The sequence below is a fragment of the Mustelus asterias genome, unplaced genomic scaffold, assembly GCF_964213995.1.
Source record: "Mustelus asterias unplaced genomic scaffold, sMusAst1.hap1.1 HAP1_SCAFFOLD_1365, whole genome shotgun sequence".
Classification (NCBI taxonomy): Eukaryota; Metazoa; Chordata; class Chondrichthyes; order Carcharhiniformes; family Triakidae; genus Mustelus; species Mustelus asterias.
Window position 1 is genome coordinate 78,176 of NW_027591310.1, and position 17,245 is coordinate 95,420.

Consider the following 17,245-nt stretch of genomic DNA (forward strand, 5'->3'; position numbering starts at 1 on the left):
CCCCCCCCCCCCCCCCAAAGCCTGGAAAATCCCACCCGAGGTCAAAGGTTCGTTTTCCGCCCGCTACGAATATCGCGGAGGGAGTGGATGGGAAATTTCCACCTGTGGGATCTTGCTGTGCACGAACCATCCCATTTCCCCACACTCGGGACCACCCGTTGCTGGTTGCCAATCGTTTTTGGGTGCTGGAAATCGTGACGAGCGTCCGAGAGAGAGAGAAGAGAGAGAGAGGGGAGTGCAAGTTCTTCCTTCCATTGGCGTGGGTTTCGGGCGGAACAGACACACCTTCCAGACTTGGGCAGGCTGACAACATTTTATTTTTTATTTGCGGCACGGGTAGGAAGGAGGTGGGGGAAGGTCACAGCGGGAGGGAGAAGACACAGACTGTTCTGTTTTTCTTAAAAAAAAAGAGAGAACCGAAACGACTTTCGTCACACAGGTTGGCAAGCCGGGAGAAACCAGGCAGCGGGCAAAGCTGGCAGATAACTGGACATGGCAGAGAGAGAGAGAGCACGAGAGAGAGAGAGAGCGAGTGTCCAAATGCAGGTGCCACAGACGCAAGGCAACAGAGCAACGTTCCTGGGAGCCGCCGACCAAAGCTGGGGGAGGGAGGCGAAAGGCTCGCGTTGTTTCGTGGAATTATCTGTACAAAACAAAACACACAGGAAGCAGGAGAGAATGGGCGTGGTGAATATGAAGTTCAGACGCAGCTGGCTATCGCTGTTTTGAGGGCTGGGGGGTAAACGTCAGCACTTTTGTGGTGATCTCCGCAGTCTCGGTGCGGGGGACTTAAACAACCAACAACAAACAAAAAAGACAACCTGCTTCGTCACGGAGTGCCAGGACAAGCGGTGACCAGACCCCGGCTTCAAATCAGAGCACGGCATGTACTGAACTGAGTGTGCTGTGGGTGGCACGGTGGGTTAGCACCGCTGCCTCACCGCGCCAGGGACCCGGGTTCCATTCCCGGCTCGGGTCACTGTCTGTGCGGAGTCTGCACGTTCTCCCCGTGTCTGCGTGGGTTTCCTCCGGGTGCTCCGGTTTACTTCCACACTTCAAAGATGTGCAGGTTAGGTGGATTGGCCATGCTAAATTGCCCCTTAGTGTCCAAAGATGTGTAGGTTAGGTGGATTGGCCATGCTAAATTGCCCCTTAGTGTCCAAAGATGTGCAGGTTAGGTGGATTGGCCATTCAAAATTGCAATGTGCAGGTTAGGTGGATTGGCCATGCTAAATTGCCCCTTAGTGTCCAAAGATGTGTAGGTTAGGTGGATTGGCCATGCTAAATTGTCCCTTAGTATCCAAAGATGTGCAGGTTAGGTGGATTGGCCGTGCTAAATTGCTCCTTAGTGTCCAAAGATGTGCAGGTTAGGGTGGATTGGCCGTGCTAAATTGTCCCTTGGTGTCCAAAGATGTGCAGGTTAGGTGGATTGGCCGTGCTAAATTGTCCCTTGGTGTCCAAAGATGTGCAGGTTAGGTGGATTGGCCATGCTAAATTGCCCCTTAGTGTCCAAAGATGTGCAGGTTAGGTGGATTGGCCATGCTAAATTGCCCCTTAGTGTCCAAAGATGTGTAGGTTAGGAGGATTGGCCATGCTAAATTGCCCCTTAGTGTCCAAAGATGTGTAGGTTAGGTGGATTGGCCATGCTAAATTGCCCCTTAGTGTCCAAAGATGTGTAGGTTAGGTGGATTGGCCATGCTAAATTGCCCCTTAGTGTCCAAAGATGTGTAGGTTAGGTGGATTGGCCATGCTAAATTGCCCCTTAGTGTCCAAAGATGTGTAGGTTAGGAGGATTGGCCATGCTAAATTGCCCCTTAGTGTCCAAAGATGTGCAGGTTAGGGTGGATTGGCCGTGCTAAATTGTCCCTTGGTGTCCAAAGATGTGCAGGTTAGGTGGATTGGCCATGCTAAATTGTCCCTTAATATCCAAAGATGTGCAGGTTAGGGTGGATTGGCCATGCTAAATTGTCCCTTGGTGTCCAAAGATGTGCAGGTTAGGTGGATTGGCCATGCTAAATTGTCCCTTGGTGTCCAAAGATGTGCAGGTTAGGTGGATTGGCCATGCTAAATTGTCCCTTGGTGTCCAAAGATGTGCAGGTTAGGTGGATTGGCCGTGCTAAATGTGCAGGGCTGGAGGGAGCCCTGGATAAGATACTCTGTCGGGAGAGACAGTGCAGACTCAATGGGCCGAGTGGCCCCCCCCTCTTCTGCAGTGTCAGGATTCCATGATTCTAAAACAGTTCCTCAGAAAAAAAAGGTTCCAGGTTCAGAATGGCAGGTTTGGTGGGTGATAGAGATGGGTCACAGCAGAAGGCTCAAGTGGCCGCTTCCGGCGCTGTTCGCTGTACGGGGGCCCCGAGACTGCGGGTATTTTATATACAGGGGAGGAGAGAGAGAGGGAGGAGAAACAGGCAATGGACCCGCAAGTCATCCGTTCCTGAAAGCAGATGTGTTTCAATCGAGCACTGCAATCCGCGAGCGACTCCCAAAGCAAACACTCCGGAGCATTCAGGCACAGAACAAAAGCCAGCTGTCCGCATGCAGGCTCACTCCGGCCCGAGAGAGGTCACCAGTATTGTGATTGTCTTGTGTTATAGACAAAGAGAGAGGCCGTGGTCCAAGTGCTGGCAAGTGGGATGAGGCAGGCAGGTCGGGGCTTTTCGTCTGTTGGTGCAGACTGGATGGGCCGAAGGGCCTCTTCCTGCGCTGTAGTATTCTGGTGATCTTAGGGGTGGCACGGTGGGTTAGCACTGCTGCCTCACGGAGCCAGGGACCCGGGTTCGATTCCCGGCTCGGGTCACTGTCTGTGTGGAGTCTGCACGTTCTCCCCGTGTCTGCGTGGGTTTCCTCCGGGTGCTCCGGTTTCCTCCCACACTCCAAAGATGTGCGGGTTAGGTGGATTGGCCGTGCTAAATTGCCCCTTAGTGTCCAAAGATGGGCAGGTTAGGCGGATTGGCCAAGCTAAATTGCCCCTTAGTGTCCAAAGATGGGCAGGTTAGGTGGATTGGCCGTGCTAAATTGCCCCTTAGTGTCAGAGGGACTAGCTAGGGTAAATGCCTGGGGATAAGGCCTGGGTGGGATTGTGGTTGGTGCAGACTCGATGGGCCGAGTGGCCTCCTTCTGCACTGTAGGACTCCATCAATAAATGCTGGCCCAGCCAGCGACGCCCATGTCCCACGAATGAATAAAAAAAAATCTCGATGATGAACCTCACCAGGACGGGCTATCGCGGTGAAGGGAGCTCCCTGTGGCACAAGATGGCTGCCATGTTTGCGTTGACCGCGTTCTGGTTCTGAGGCGGCGAAACGCGCTGGAGAAACGCAGGGCAATCGGGTCGAGCGCAAATGAATTAAAATCGTCTCGAGCTTTGACGGGACAACGAGACAGCGGAGGATGAATGAACCAGCTGGGGGGGAGGGAGGGGGGGTAAGGAGATGGACAGTCCCCAAACACGGCGAGGACAAACCTTCCATTTTACCCGCCATCATTTAGGCCGTCAACCAAGTACAGTGCTGCGAGCGGATGTTAGTGCTTTAAGCTGGCAGACTGAGAAGTGAACACTGGTGAGCGAGGTTAGGGTGGGGGGCAGAGGGTGGCACACGGGTTAAGAGCACCCACCCACACCTCCCCCCCCCCCCCCAAGCCTAAACCCAACATGCGTTACGTTGTCCCAAAACCAGACGCACACCGGGTTTGAGCGGGCAAGACCCACACACGGCAAGCGAGCAACGCGACGGTACAGGGTCTGGATTCACGCAGAGGGGCTTGGACAGAGAGGGTAAATAAGGGAGAAAGTGTCTGCACCGGCAGGAGGGTGGGTAACCAGAAGGGGAGGTGGGGGGGGGACGACACAGATTGAAGGGAATCAGTAAATATTGTGGGAGGGGAGGAGATGATGGATTGAACAGCGAGTTGTTGTGATCTGGAAGGCGCTGCCTGAAAGGGCGCAGATTCAATAGGAACTTTCAAAAAGGAGGGGAGATACTTGGAAGGGAAAAGTTTATAGGGATAGGGCAGCGACACTCAACTGATAGATCCTCAAAGAGCTAGTACAGACATAGATGGGTCAAATGGCCTCCTTCTGTCCCGGAGCATTGCCCCATAGATCTACAGGGTTGGAAGCAAGCCATCTGGTTCATTGGGGGGGGGGGGGGGGGGGGGGGCGAAGAGAAGGGGGGATGGATGGCGAGCAGTGGATCTCTAGCCCGATGGAGGAGCTGGGGATCGCACCTTCCTGCAGCACCCAAGGTTGCAGGGTGGTGTTAAAAGCTGGAGGGGGGGGGAGTGGGGGTAAACGCTGGTGCTCACCACTCTGCCACCAGGTTGGGATGGCAAGGAAGTGTCGGGTGGAATGGTGGCACAGTGGTGAGCGTTGCTGCCTCAGAGCGTTGGGGACCCGGGTTCGATTCCCGGCTTGGGTGACTGTCTGTGTGGAGTTTGCACGTTCTCCCCGTGTCTGCGTGGGTTTCCTCCGGGTTCCTCCCACATTCCAAACGATGTGTAGGTTAGGTGGATTGGCCATGCTAAATTGCCCCTTAGTGTCCAAAGATGTCCAAGTTAGGTGGATTGGCCATGCTAAATTGTCCCTTAGTGTCCAAAGATGTGTAGGTTCGGTGGATTGGCCATGCTAAATTGCCCCTTAGTGTCGGGGGATTAGGAGGGTAAATATGTGGGGTTATGGGGATAGGACCTGGGTGGGATTGCGGTCGGTGCAGACTCGATGGACCGAATGGCCTCCGCCTGCACTGTAGGGGTTCTATGAAGCTGCAGCCCAACATCTCAAGACCCCCCATTTCTCTCTCGGAGGTTAGTCCGATTTTGGAACTGCCTGCCTCAGAAGGCGGAGGAGGAAGGGGTGGGGAGAGGAGGAGGAGGAAGGGTGGCTGAATATTCTGGTTAAGCCAGGGAATCGGGGGGGGGGGGGGGGGGTTGACGAGAATGTGGAACGCGAAGGGCAGCTAAGGACTGGGGGAAAGTAGGCTCGAGAGGCTGAATGGCCTATTCCTGCTCCTATTGCAACTGTTCTCCTTTCTGGGGGGGGGGGGGGGGGGGGGGTGAGGAGGGGGGGGGGGGTTAGGGCAGTTCTCAGCAAGCAGAGCGACATTCTTGGGGAGGGGGACAGAACAGAACAACACCCACCGCAGACAAGGGGCCTGTACGTGGATTCACGTCTCTAAGTCGTTCAGAGGAAGTTGGGAGGGGGGAGGAATTGGAGGTCGGACAACGCACGAGCATAGCCTCGTGAGGATTCTACCGCCCGGCGACAGAGAGCGCGCAGGGTCGAGGAGACACCGTTGCGGATAAGCTATCGCAGCCACGTCGAGTTAGAGTTAGGCACCAGCCCAGCCACAAGGCATCAGCAGCCGTCGGGTTAGACTCGGGGGCCGTGGTTAGATGAAAATCGAGGGCGACGCCACAAGGCGGAGCATGCGGGGAAATAGGAAAACCAAGTATTTACATGGAGGTCATGTCATTCAGAGCATGGTCCAGTTCTTCACTGATAGCTTTGTACTTGAGTTTCTGGGCGTACAGCTCATCTGTACGAGAGCGACATTGCGAAAGGAAGGCGGAGGAAAGCCCGTCAGAGAAGGTCGCGGTGACGATCCAGTTGGTCGGACAGAAAAGCAGAAAAAGAGGGAGGGGGAAGGAAGGTGAAAATAAGGGGAATGAATAGAAAGGCAAAACAGAAAAGGTGAAATGTTAGAACGGGAAAGACAACTGAAAGTGCGATCTGAACACAGCGAGAGAGAGATGACAGAACAATTTGAACAAGTGTGTGTGACGTGCTGAATGTTGGACGTAATGTGATAGAGAAACATGGAAAATAGGCCATTCGGCCCTTCGAGCATTCCATATGACCATGGCTGATTACACACTTTCACTCCCGCTTTCTCTCCATACCCCTCGATCCTTTTAGCCACAAGGGCCACGTCCAGCTCCCTCTCGAACATATCTAACCAACTGCTTTCTGTGGTAGAGAATTCCACAGGTTCACAACTCTGAGTGAAGAAGTTCTTCCTCATCCCAATCCCGAATAAAAGATAGGAGCAGGAGGCGGCCATTCGGCCCTTCGAGCCTGCTCCGCCATTGGCTGATCATCCAACTCAATAGCCTAATCCTGCTTTCTCCCCATAACCTTGGATCCCGTTCGCCCCCAAGTGCTATATCCAGCCGCCTCTTCAATACATTCAATGTTTTGGCATCAACTACTTCCTGTGGTAATGAATTCCACAGGCTCACCACTCTTTGGGTGAAGAAATGTCTCCTCATCTCCGTCCTAAATGGTCTACCCCGAATCCTCAGACTGTGACCCCCTGGTTCTGGACTCCCCCCACCATCGGGAACATCCCGATGGTTGTGAATGTAGTCCAGTCCCATCACGTAAACCAGCCTCCCATCCATTGACTCAGTCTACACTTCCCGCTGCCTCGGGGAAAAGCAGCCGGCATAATCAAGGACCCCCCACACACCCCGGACATTCTCTCTTCCACCTTCTTCCGTCGGGAAAAAGATACAAAAGTCTGAGGTCACGTACCGACCGGCTCAAGAACAGCTTCTTCCCTGCTGCTGTCAGACTTTTGAATGGACCTACCTCGCACTAAGTTGATCTTTCTCTACACCCGAGCTATGACTGTAACACTACATTCTGCACACTCTCCTTTCCTTCCCTATGAACGGTATGCTCTGTTTGTAAAGCGCGCAAGAAACAATACTTTTCACTGTACGTTAATACGTGACAATAATAAATCAAATCAAAAGCCCCGACACCCTCCCCCCATCTCTGTACCCTCTTCCAGCCCCTTCACCCCCTCTCTATCCCTATAACTTCCTCCAACCCCCAAACCCCCGCACTATCTCTGTAACCTCCTCCAACCCCTACTGATCTCTAATCCCCACCAGCCCCTACACTCCCTCCCCATCTCTAACCTCCTCCAGCCTCCACACCCCCCTCCCTATCTCTAACCCCCTCCAGCCCCTACATCTTCTCCCCATCTCTGTAACCTCCTCCAGCCCCTACACCTCCTCCCTATCTCTGTAACCCCCTCCAGCCCCCTATCTCTGTGACCTCCTCCAGCCCCGACACCCCCCTCCTTATCTCTGTAATCTCCTCCAGCCCCCTATCTCTGGTCGCCTCACTATGGGAAGGATGTGGAAAAGATTGAAAGGGTGCCGAGGAGATTTACAAGGGTGTTGCCTGGATTGAGTGGCATGCCTTATGAGGATAGGCTGAGGGAGCTCGGTCTTTTCTCCTTGGAGAGACGAAGGCTGAGAGGAGACCTAATAGAGGTGTATAAGATGTTGAGAGGCATAGATCGGGTGGACTCTGAGGCTTTTTCCCAGGGTGGAAATGTCTGCTACGAGAGGACACAGGTTTAAGGTGCTGGGGGGTAGGTACAGGGGAGATGTTAGGGGTAAGTTTTCCACACAGAGGGTGGTGGGCGAGTGGAATCGGCTGCCGTCAGTGGTGGTGGAGGTGAACTCAATAGGGTCTTTTAAGAGACTCCTGGATGGGTACATGGAGCGTAATAGGATGGAGGGTTATAGGTAGGTCTAGAAGGTAGGGATGTGTTCGGCACAACTTGTGGGCCGAAGGACCTGTTTGTGCTGTAGTTTTTCTATGTTTCTAACCCCCTCCAGCCCCTACACCCCCTCCCTATCTCTGTAACCTCCTCCAGCCCCTCCCTATCTCTGTAACCTCCTCCAGCCTCTACACCCTCTCCCCATCTCTGTGACCACCTCCAGCCCCCACACCCCCTCCCTATCTCTGTAACCTCTACACCCTAGCTAAGACTGTAACACTACATTCTGCACTTTCACCTTCCCTTCTCTATGAACGGTATGCTTTGTATAGCGCGCAAGAAACAATACTTTTCACTGTATCCCAATACATGTGACAATAATAAATCAAATCTATGTACTCTATGAACGGTATGCTTTGTATAGCGCGCAAGAAACAATACTTTTCACTGTGTCCCAATACATGTGACAATAATAAATCAAATCAAAGTTGGGGCAGGGTGCAGGAGAGAAAGAGGATAGCATCTGCAGGGAGTCTGAAGGATCACTCTGACACAGGGGCCGATCTGTGTTGGCCGACGGGCCAACGTGTGGCTCTCCCCAAGGGGGCACAGGAAGCCATCAGCAAAAGACAAGCATTCAGGGGAACGAAGCGGCACAGTGGGCTAGCACTGCTGCCTCACAGTGCCAGGGACCCCGGGTTCGATTCCCGGCTCGGGTCACTGTCTGTGCTGAGTCTGCACGTTCTCCCCGTGTCTGCGTGGGTTTCCCCCGGGTGCTCCGGTTTCCTCCCACAGTCCGAAAGACGTGCAGGTTCGGGTGGATTGGCCGTGCTAAATTGACCTTAGTGTCAGGGGGGGGGCCAAGCCGGGTGAATGTGTGGTGTTACGGGGATAGGATGGGATTGCTGTCGGTGCAGATTCGATGGGCCAATTGGCCTCCTTCTGTTGTAGGGATTCTATGATTCTCAGAACCCGACCCTGAGACAATGGGTCGAATCTGACTCCATGTGCGCAACCCTCACCAGCCCTTCGAGTCGCTAATCGGAAGATTGTAGACACGTGGTGGCATAAGAACTAGGAGCAGGAGTCGGCCATCTGGCCCCTCGAGCCTGCTCCGCCATTCAATAAGATCGTGGCTGATCTTTTTGTGGACTCAACTTACCCGCCCGCTCCCCTTAATTCCTTCACTGTTCCAAAATCTATCTATCCTTGCCTTAAAAACATTCAACGAGGTAGCCTCAACTGGGGCAGGGAATTCCACAGATTCTTTGTGTGAAGAAGTTCCTCCTCAACTCAGTCCTAAATCTGCTTCCCCTTATTTTGAGGCCATGTCCCCTAGTTCTAGTTTCACCCGCCAGTGGAAACAAGCTCCCTGCCTCTATCTTATCCAGTGGTTGACACAGGGCCATGCTGAGGGAGGGCGAATCGCTAATCCCTCTCTCTGTGGCACGGAGGGAGGGCTACAGGGTCAGAGGCGCGGGCGAGACAGTTCAAGCGTTACGTTGAGAGAGCGGGGCAGCTCGCCTCTCCGCTGTTTGGGGAGGGTAACCTGCTCCGCCCAAACTGTGACGTCCAATAATTCACAGCGTGGGTAGGGGTGGGTGGGCCTGCGGAAGTGAGGGACACAGTTTGCTGCTTCCTTTGCTATCTTGACATTATTTCGGAAGCGTTTTATCTTCAGTTTCCCCATCTGTACAGCAACGCCCCCTCCCCCCCCCCCCTCCCCCCTCACTCCGCCATTCTCACGCACCTTCTAGATCGTCGATGGTCTTCTCCAGCTTGGCCACGGAACGCTCGGCAAACTCAGCACGGGTCTCAGCCTAGAGGCAACAGCAAGACGCTCGTTAACCCAGGCGGGGGAAGCGCCCATTCACACAGTAACAACACCACCGCAGCCATCTGGAACCAGAGCTTATCCTGAAGTAGGATTATTGAGGATAGTTTGTTTATATTTATATATATATATATATATATATATAAATGATTTGGAGAAAACGTAACTGGTTTGATGAGTAAGTTTGCGGACGACACAAAGGTTGGTGGATTTGCGGATAGCGATGAGGACCATCAGAGGATACAGCAGGATATAGATCGGTTGGAGACTTGGGCAGAGAGGTGGCAGATGGAGTTTAATCCGGACAAATGTGAGGCAATGCATTTCGGAAACTTGGAGACTTGGGCAGGGAGGTGGCAGATGGAGTTTAATCCGGACAAATGTGAGGTAATGCATTTTGGAAGGTCTAATACAGATAGGAAATATACAGTAAATGGCAGAACCCTTAAGAGTATTGATAGGCAGAGGGATCTGGGTGTACAGGTCACTGAAAGTGGCAACGCAGGTGGAGAAGGTAGTCAAGAAGGCATACGGCATGCTTGCCTTCATCGGCTGGGGCATTGAGTTTAAAAATTGGCAAGTCATGTTGCAGCTTTATAGAACCTTAGTTAGGCCGCGCTTGGAATATAGTGTTCAATTCTGGGCGCCACACTACCAGAAGGATGTGGAGGCGTTGGAGAGGGTACAGAAAAGATTTACCAGGATGTTGCCTGGTATGGAGGGCATTAGCTATGAGGAGAGGTTGGAGAAACGTGTTTTGTTCTCACTGGAACGACGGAGGTTGAGGGGAGACCTGATAGAAGTCTCCAAGATTATGAGAGGCGTGGACAGAGTGGATAGTCAGAAGCTTTTTCCCAGGGTGGAAGAGTCAATTACTAGGGGGCACAGGTTTAAGGTGCGAGGGGCAAGGTTTAAAGGAAATGTACGAGGCAGATTTTTTACACAGAGGGTGGTGGGTGCCTGGAACTCGCTGCTGGGGGAGGGAGTGGAAGCAGATACGATAGTGAGTTTTAAGGGGCGTCTTGACAAATACATGAATAGGATGGGAATAGAGGGATATGGTCCCCAGAAGGGTAGGGGGTTTTAGTTAAGTTGGGCAGCATGGTCGGTGCAGGCTTGGAGGGCCGAAGGGCCTGTTCCTGTGCTGTAATTTTCTTTGTTCTTTTGTATAGTGAGTGGGGGGAGGGGAGGAAGCGAGGGAGAGACGGGGGAGGGAGAGGGAGAGAGGAGGGGGGAGGGAGAGGGAGAGAGGGGGGGAGGGAGAGGGAGAGAGGGGGGGCGGGAGAGGGAGACAGGGGAGGGAGAGGGGGGAGTGGAGAAGAAGGGCATATTTGTCCCAGAGACAATGATGTGCGGGTTGGGTGGATTGGCCGTGCTGAATTGCCCCTTCGTGTCAGGGGGATTAGCAGGGTAAATAGGTGGGGTTATGGGGATTGGGGCTTGTTGTTGGTACAGACTCAGTGGGCCGAATGGCCTCTGTCGGGATTGTAAAGTGGACTCACCTCCTTCAGTTTATCCGTGAGGAGTTTAATCTCTTCTTCATACTTATCTTCCTTTTGGGAATACTGCAAGCGATGAGGGGAGAGAGAGAGAGAGAGAGAGAGGGTGACTGGATTAAATAATCGGAGCGGCAGGCAGTACACGATTCGCATCAGCGCAGCTTTGTGTCCGGAAGCCAAGAGGACATGGCTCCCTCAAACACGTACACACCATCAAATCAGATCAAACACAGCGACCTACCTCTCTGAGCAGCACGTTGAGGGGGGGCCACGGATGACTATATCGTCGCATGCATAGAAAAACTGAAGCAGGAGGCGGCCACTCGGCCCATCGAGTCTGCCCCGCCATTCAATCATGGCTGATATTTTTCTCATCCCCCATTCTCCTGCCTTTTCCCCATAACCCCCGATCCCCTTATTAATCAAGAACCGATCTATCTCGGTCTTAAAGACACTCAATGACCCGGCCTCCACAGCCTTCTGCGGCAAAGAGTTCCACAGATTCACCACTCTCTGGCTGAAGAAATTCCTCCTCATCTCTGTTCTAAAGGATCGTCCCTTTAGCCTGAGGTTGTGCCCTCTGGTTCTAGTTTTTCCTGATGTGGGGATGCCGGCGTTGGACTGGGATAAACACAGTAAGAAGTTTAACAACAGTTTAACCTGGTGTTGTTAAACTTCTTACTCTAGTTGTTCCTACCAGTGGAAACATCCTCTCCACGTCCACTCTATCCAGGCCTCGCAGTATCCTGTAAGTTTCAATAAGATCCCCCCTCATCTAAACTCCAACGAGTGCAGACCCAGAGTCCTCAACCCGTTCCTCATACGACAAGCTCTTCATTCCAGGGATCATTTAGTCTGAGGTTGTGCCTCTGGTTCTAGTTTTTCCCACTAGTGGAAACATCCTCTCCACGTCCACTCTATCCAGGCCTCACAGTATCCTGTAAGTTTCAATAAGATCCCCCCTCATCTAAACTCCAATGGGTACAGACCCAGAGTCCTCAACCGTTCCTCATACAACAAGCTCTTCATTCCAGGGATCACTCTTGTGAACCTCCTCTGGACCCTTTCCAAGGCCCGGCACATCCTTCCTCTGGTACAGGGCCCAAAACTGCTCACAATACTCCAAATGGGGTCTAACCAGAGCCTTATACAGCCTCAGAAGTACATCCCTGCTCTTGTATTCTAGCCCTCTCGACATGAATGCTAACATTGCATTTGCCTTCCTGACTGCCGACTGAACCTGCACGTTAACCTCAAGAGAATCTTGAACCAGGACTCCCAAATCCCTTTGCGCTTCTGATTTCCCAAGCATTTCCCCATTTAGAAAATAGTCTATCCTCCATTCCGCCTTTCAAAGTGCGTAACCTCACACCTTTCCACATTGTATTCATTTTCGCACCCGACCCATTGCAGGAATAACAGGACAAGGCCCGTGTCTTAACATCAAACACAGCTCCCAGCTACTGGAGCGAGCTTTGTCTCTGATTAAGTGGCTGGAACCGAGAGTTTGCAGAAACCCTACTCTGTCGTGGGTGGAAATTGTGGTGGGGGGGGGGTGGGGAGGATGTGGAGACTGACGAGAGACAGCAGCAGAACTGGGATGAGCGGCTAACCACCCACCCACAGCCCAAAGTCAGGGTCAGCTCACGTCGCGAGGTGGCACAGTGAGTTCGCACTGCTGCCTCACAGTGCCAGGGACCCGGGATCGATTCCCGGCTCGGGTCACTGTCTGTGCGGAGTCTGCACGTTCTCCCCCCGTGTCTGCGTGGGTTTCCTCCGGGTGCTCCGGTTTCCTCCCACAGTCCAAAGATGTGCAGGTCAAGTGGATTGGCCATGCTAAAATTGCCCCTTAGCATCCTGGGATGTGTAGGTTAGAGGGATTAGCGGGGTAAATGTGTGGGGTGGTGGGGATAGAGCCTGGGGTGGGATTGTGGTCGGTGCAGACTCGAAGGGCCGAATGGCCTCCTTCTTTACAGTAAGGACTCCTAGGCACAGTTGCCAGGGTGAAATCCGAGGAAAGGTATCACCGGGAATCACCCTCTGAGATGGAGAATCTGGTGAACTGGTGCAGCAACAATAATCTCTCCCTCAATGTCAACAAAACGAAGGAGATTGTCATCGACTTCAGGAAGCGTAAAGGAGAACATGCTCCTGTCCACATCAACGGGGACGAAGCAGAAAGGGTCGAGAGCTTCAAGTTTTTAGGTGTCCAGGTCACCAACAACCTGTCCTGGTTCCCCCCACGCCGACACTATAGTTAAGAAAGCCCCACCAACGCCTCTACTTTCTCAGAAGACTAAGGAAATTCGGCATGTCAGCTACGACTCTCACCAACTTTTACAGATGCCCCATAGAAAGCATTCTTTCTGGTTGTATCACAGCTTGGTATGGGCTCCTGCTCTGCCCAAGACTGCAAGAAACTACAAAAGGTCGTGAATGTAGCCCAGTCCCATCACGCAAACCAGCCTCCCATCCATTGACTCTGTCTACACTTCCCGCTGCCTCGGGAAAAGCAGCCGGCATAAACAAGGACCCCACGCACCCCGGACATTCTCTCTTCCACCTTCTTCCATTGGGGAAAAAGATAGAAAAGTCTGAGGTCACGCACCGACCGACTCAAGAACAGCTTCTTCCCTGCTGCTGTCAGACTTTTGAATGGACCGACCTCGCATTAAGTTGATCTTTCTCTACACCCTAGCTGTGACTGTAACACTACATTCTGCACTCTCTCCTTTCCTTCTCTATGAACGGTATGCTTTGTCTGTATAGCGCGCAAGAAAAAATACTTTTCACCGTATCCCAATACTTGTGACAACAATAAATCAAATCTTACACGAGAGATTCGGGGAGTTCCCGCATTGTTGAGTGATGCTGTTTTAACTGTGCCCACTTCCTGATTCGCAACTATCCCCTCCCCTCCCGCAGCTGCTACAACACTGGAGCACCAGGGGGCAGGTTCTGCCCCCATGTTCGGCCTCCCACCTCAAGGGAGCAGAAGAGGCACACCCAAAAAGAACCCATTGGTGACACTTAACAACTTGCGGTCACAGCAGTCAGTGAACCGTTTTTAATAGGGGAGGCGGTGGCCTAGTGGTATTATCACTAGACTATTAATCCAGAAACTCAGCTAATGTTCTGGGGGATTCGGGTTCGAATCCCCGCCACGGCAGATGGTGGAATTTGAATTCAATTTTAAAAATCTGGAATTAAGAATCTACTGATGACCCATTGTGGGAAAAACCCACCTGGTTCCCATTAGGGAAGGAAATCTGCCGTCCTTACCTGGTCTGGCCTACATGTGACTCCAGAGCCACAGCAATGTGGTTGACTCTCAACTGCCCTCCAAGGGCAACCAGGGATGGGCAATAAATGCTGGTCCAGCCAGCGACGCCCGTGTCCCACCAATGAATTTTTAAAAAGCGCAGTTACTTCACATGGGGAAACTTGGCAATCCGTGTAAGCACAGTAAGATCCAACTGATAGAGAAGGAAGTTGGCTGAGGGAGGAATGTATATCAGTGCAAACCCTTCGATAAAAGGACAGAGTCCATTATTTTTTATTCATTCACAAGATGTGGGTGTCGCTGGCCAGGCCGGCATTTATTCCCCATCCCTAATTGCCCCTCGAGAAGGTGGTGGGTGAGCCGCCATCTTGAACCCGCTGCAGTCCCCATGTGTGGGGTAGGTACACCCACAGTGCTGTTAGGGAGGGAGTTCCAGGATTGTTATTGGACATCAGTCAGTCCCCATGTGTGGGGTAGGTACACCCACAGTGCTGTTAGGGAGGCAGTTCCGGGATTGTTATTGGACATCAGTCAGTCCCCGTGTGTGGGGTAGGTACACCCACAGCGCTGTTAGGGAGGAAGTTCCAGGATTGTTATTGGACATCAGTCAGTCCCTGTGTGTGGGGTAGGTACACCCACAGCGCTGTTAGGGAGGGAGTTCCGGGATTTTGACCCCAGCCACAGTGAAGGAACGGCCGATATATTTCCCAGTCGGGATGGTGAGTGGCTCGGAGGGGGAACTTGCAGGTGGTGGGTGTTCCCCATGTGTCTGCTGCCCCCCCCTTGTCCTTCTAGATGGTAGAGGTGGCGGGTTTGGAAGGTGCTGTTGAAGGAGCCTTGGTGAGTCGCTGCGGTGCATCTTGTAGATGGTACACACGGCTGCCACTGTGCGTTGGTGGTGGAGGGAGTGAGTGTTTGTGGTTAGCGTGTCGATCGAGCGGGGCTGCTTTGTCCTGGATGGTGTTGGGCTTCGAGTGTTGTTGGAGCCGCACTCATCCAGGCAAGTGGAGATTGTTGTTGGAGCCGCACTCATCCAGGCAAGTGGAGATTGTTGTTGGAGCCGCTCTCATCCAGGCAAGTGGAGATTGTTGTTGGAGCCGCACTCATCCAGGCAAGTGGAGATTGTTGTTGGAGCCGCACTCATCCAGGCAAGTGGAGATTGTTGTTGGAGCCGCACTCATCCAGGCAAGTGGAGATTGTTGTTGGAGCCGCACTCATCCAGGCAAGTGGAGATTGTTGTTGGAGCCGCACTCATCCAGGCAAGTGGAGATTGTTGTTGGAGCCGCACTCATCCAGGCAAGTGGAGATTGTTGTTGGAGCCGCACTCATCCAGGCAAGTGGAGATTGTTGTTGGAGCCGCACTCATCCAGGCAAATGGTGAGTATTCCGTCACACTCCTGATTCGCGCCTTGAAGATGGTGGACAGGCTTCGGGGAGTCAGGAGGTGAGTTACTCTCCGCAGGATTCCCAGCCTCTGACCTGCTCTGGGAGCCACAGTATTTATATGGCTGGGTCCAGTTCAGTTTCTGGTCAATGGTGACCCCCAGGAGGTTGATAGTGGAGGGGATTAAATACATGGGATAGGGCCTGGTTGGGACATTCTGTCGGAGAGTCGGTGCAAACCTGAATGGCCTCCTTCTGCACTGTCGTGGTTCTGTGGCTACTATCGGAAGGGAACTCCTCCCCAGTGTCCTGGTTAATGCCCCCCCACCCATCACATCACTGATAGTGGGATCTTGCTGTGTGCAAATTAGCTGCCCCTCAGGTGTCCTGGACAACATTCACCTCACAACCGGTACCCACACAAACAAAAAAAAAATGCAGTTAACAGAGCCCACGGCACAAAACCACCGCCCACGTTTAGTCACCCCGAGACGCGATGCAGCGAGGAAGATCGATCCGATGTGAGGATAATGGAGGACGCTGGCTAAAACCACCCCCTCCTGACAGACGACCCGGCAACCAGGTGAGGCAGCTCGGCCGACAGTCGGCAGTAAATTCTGGAGCTGCCCCGGCAGCGGGGGGAGACTGGAACAGGCCGCTGGCTTTGCGTGTGCGTGCGCGGGGGGAGGGGTGGGTGGTCTCACCTTCGTGTGAAGCACAGACACACAACAGCGATCGATCGGATTGGAGGGAGGAAGGGAAGAGGAGAATTGAGGAGGGGGGTGGGGGGATGAGGGCGACCCTACCTTCTCAGCCTGGGCCTCCAGTGACTTCAGGTTATTCGTCACATTTTTAAGCTCTTCTTCCAGCTCTGCACATTTGCTGTTGGCGCGGTGGGGTTGGGGGGGTGGGGTTGGGGGGGAAGGGGCAAGGACAAAATCACCAGATGACGGGGGGGTGGGGAGGGGGAGGAAAGAGAAAAAAAGAGAAGGAATCAGTAAAGGATGAGCAACAGAGACGCACGCACCCTCCCCCACACACAAGACGCACGCACCCTCCTCCACACACAAGACGCACGCACCCTCCTCCACACACAAGACGCCCGCACGCACCCTCTCCCACACACAAGACGCACGCACCCTCCCCCACACACAAGTCGCACGCACCCTCCCCCACACACAAGTCGCATGCACGCACCCTCTCCCACACACAAGACGCATGCACCCTCCCCCACACACTAGACGCACGCACCCTCCTCCACACACTGGACGCATGCACGCACCCTCCCCTACACACAAGACGCCCGCACGCACCCTCTCCCACACACAAGACGCACGCACCCTCTCCCACACACAAGACGCACGCACCCTCCCCCACACACAAGACGCCCGCACACACCCTCTCCCACACACAAGACGCCCGCACGCACCCTCTCCCACACACAAGGCGCATGCATGCACCCTCCCCCACACACAAGACACACGCACCCTCCCCCACACACAAGGCGCATGCATGCACCCTCCCCCACACACAAGACGCATGCACGCAGCCTCCCCCACACACACCCCCAAACACACATGCACACACAGGGAAAGACAGAACAGAGACACACACCAACAGGAAAAAACAGCAGCCTGTACCGGACGAGGGAAGCTCAGATCAATCCCTTCTCAAAACGTAAGCAGAGTAAGTTTTGACTGTCAGCGTCACATGGGATAGAAAGTAG

General features: G+C 53.4%; 1 protein-coding gene across 1 annotated transcript; it reads right to left on the reverse strand.

Moving 5' to 3' along the window:
* Positions 1-299: 299 nt before the first annotated feature.
* LOC144488194 (tropomyosin alpha-3 chain-like) lies at positions 300-16,401 on the reverse strand (the record flags this gene model as incomplete). Its single annotated transcript, XM_078206222.1, has 5 exons — positions 300-643; positions 5,459-5,537; positions 9,271-9,340; positions 10,857-10,919; positions 16,326-16,401. Coding segments are annotated over 5 exons (292 nt in total), but the record flags the coding sequence as incomplete, so codon positions are not given.
* Between the last annotated feature and the right edge of the window lie 844 nt (positions 16,402-17,245).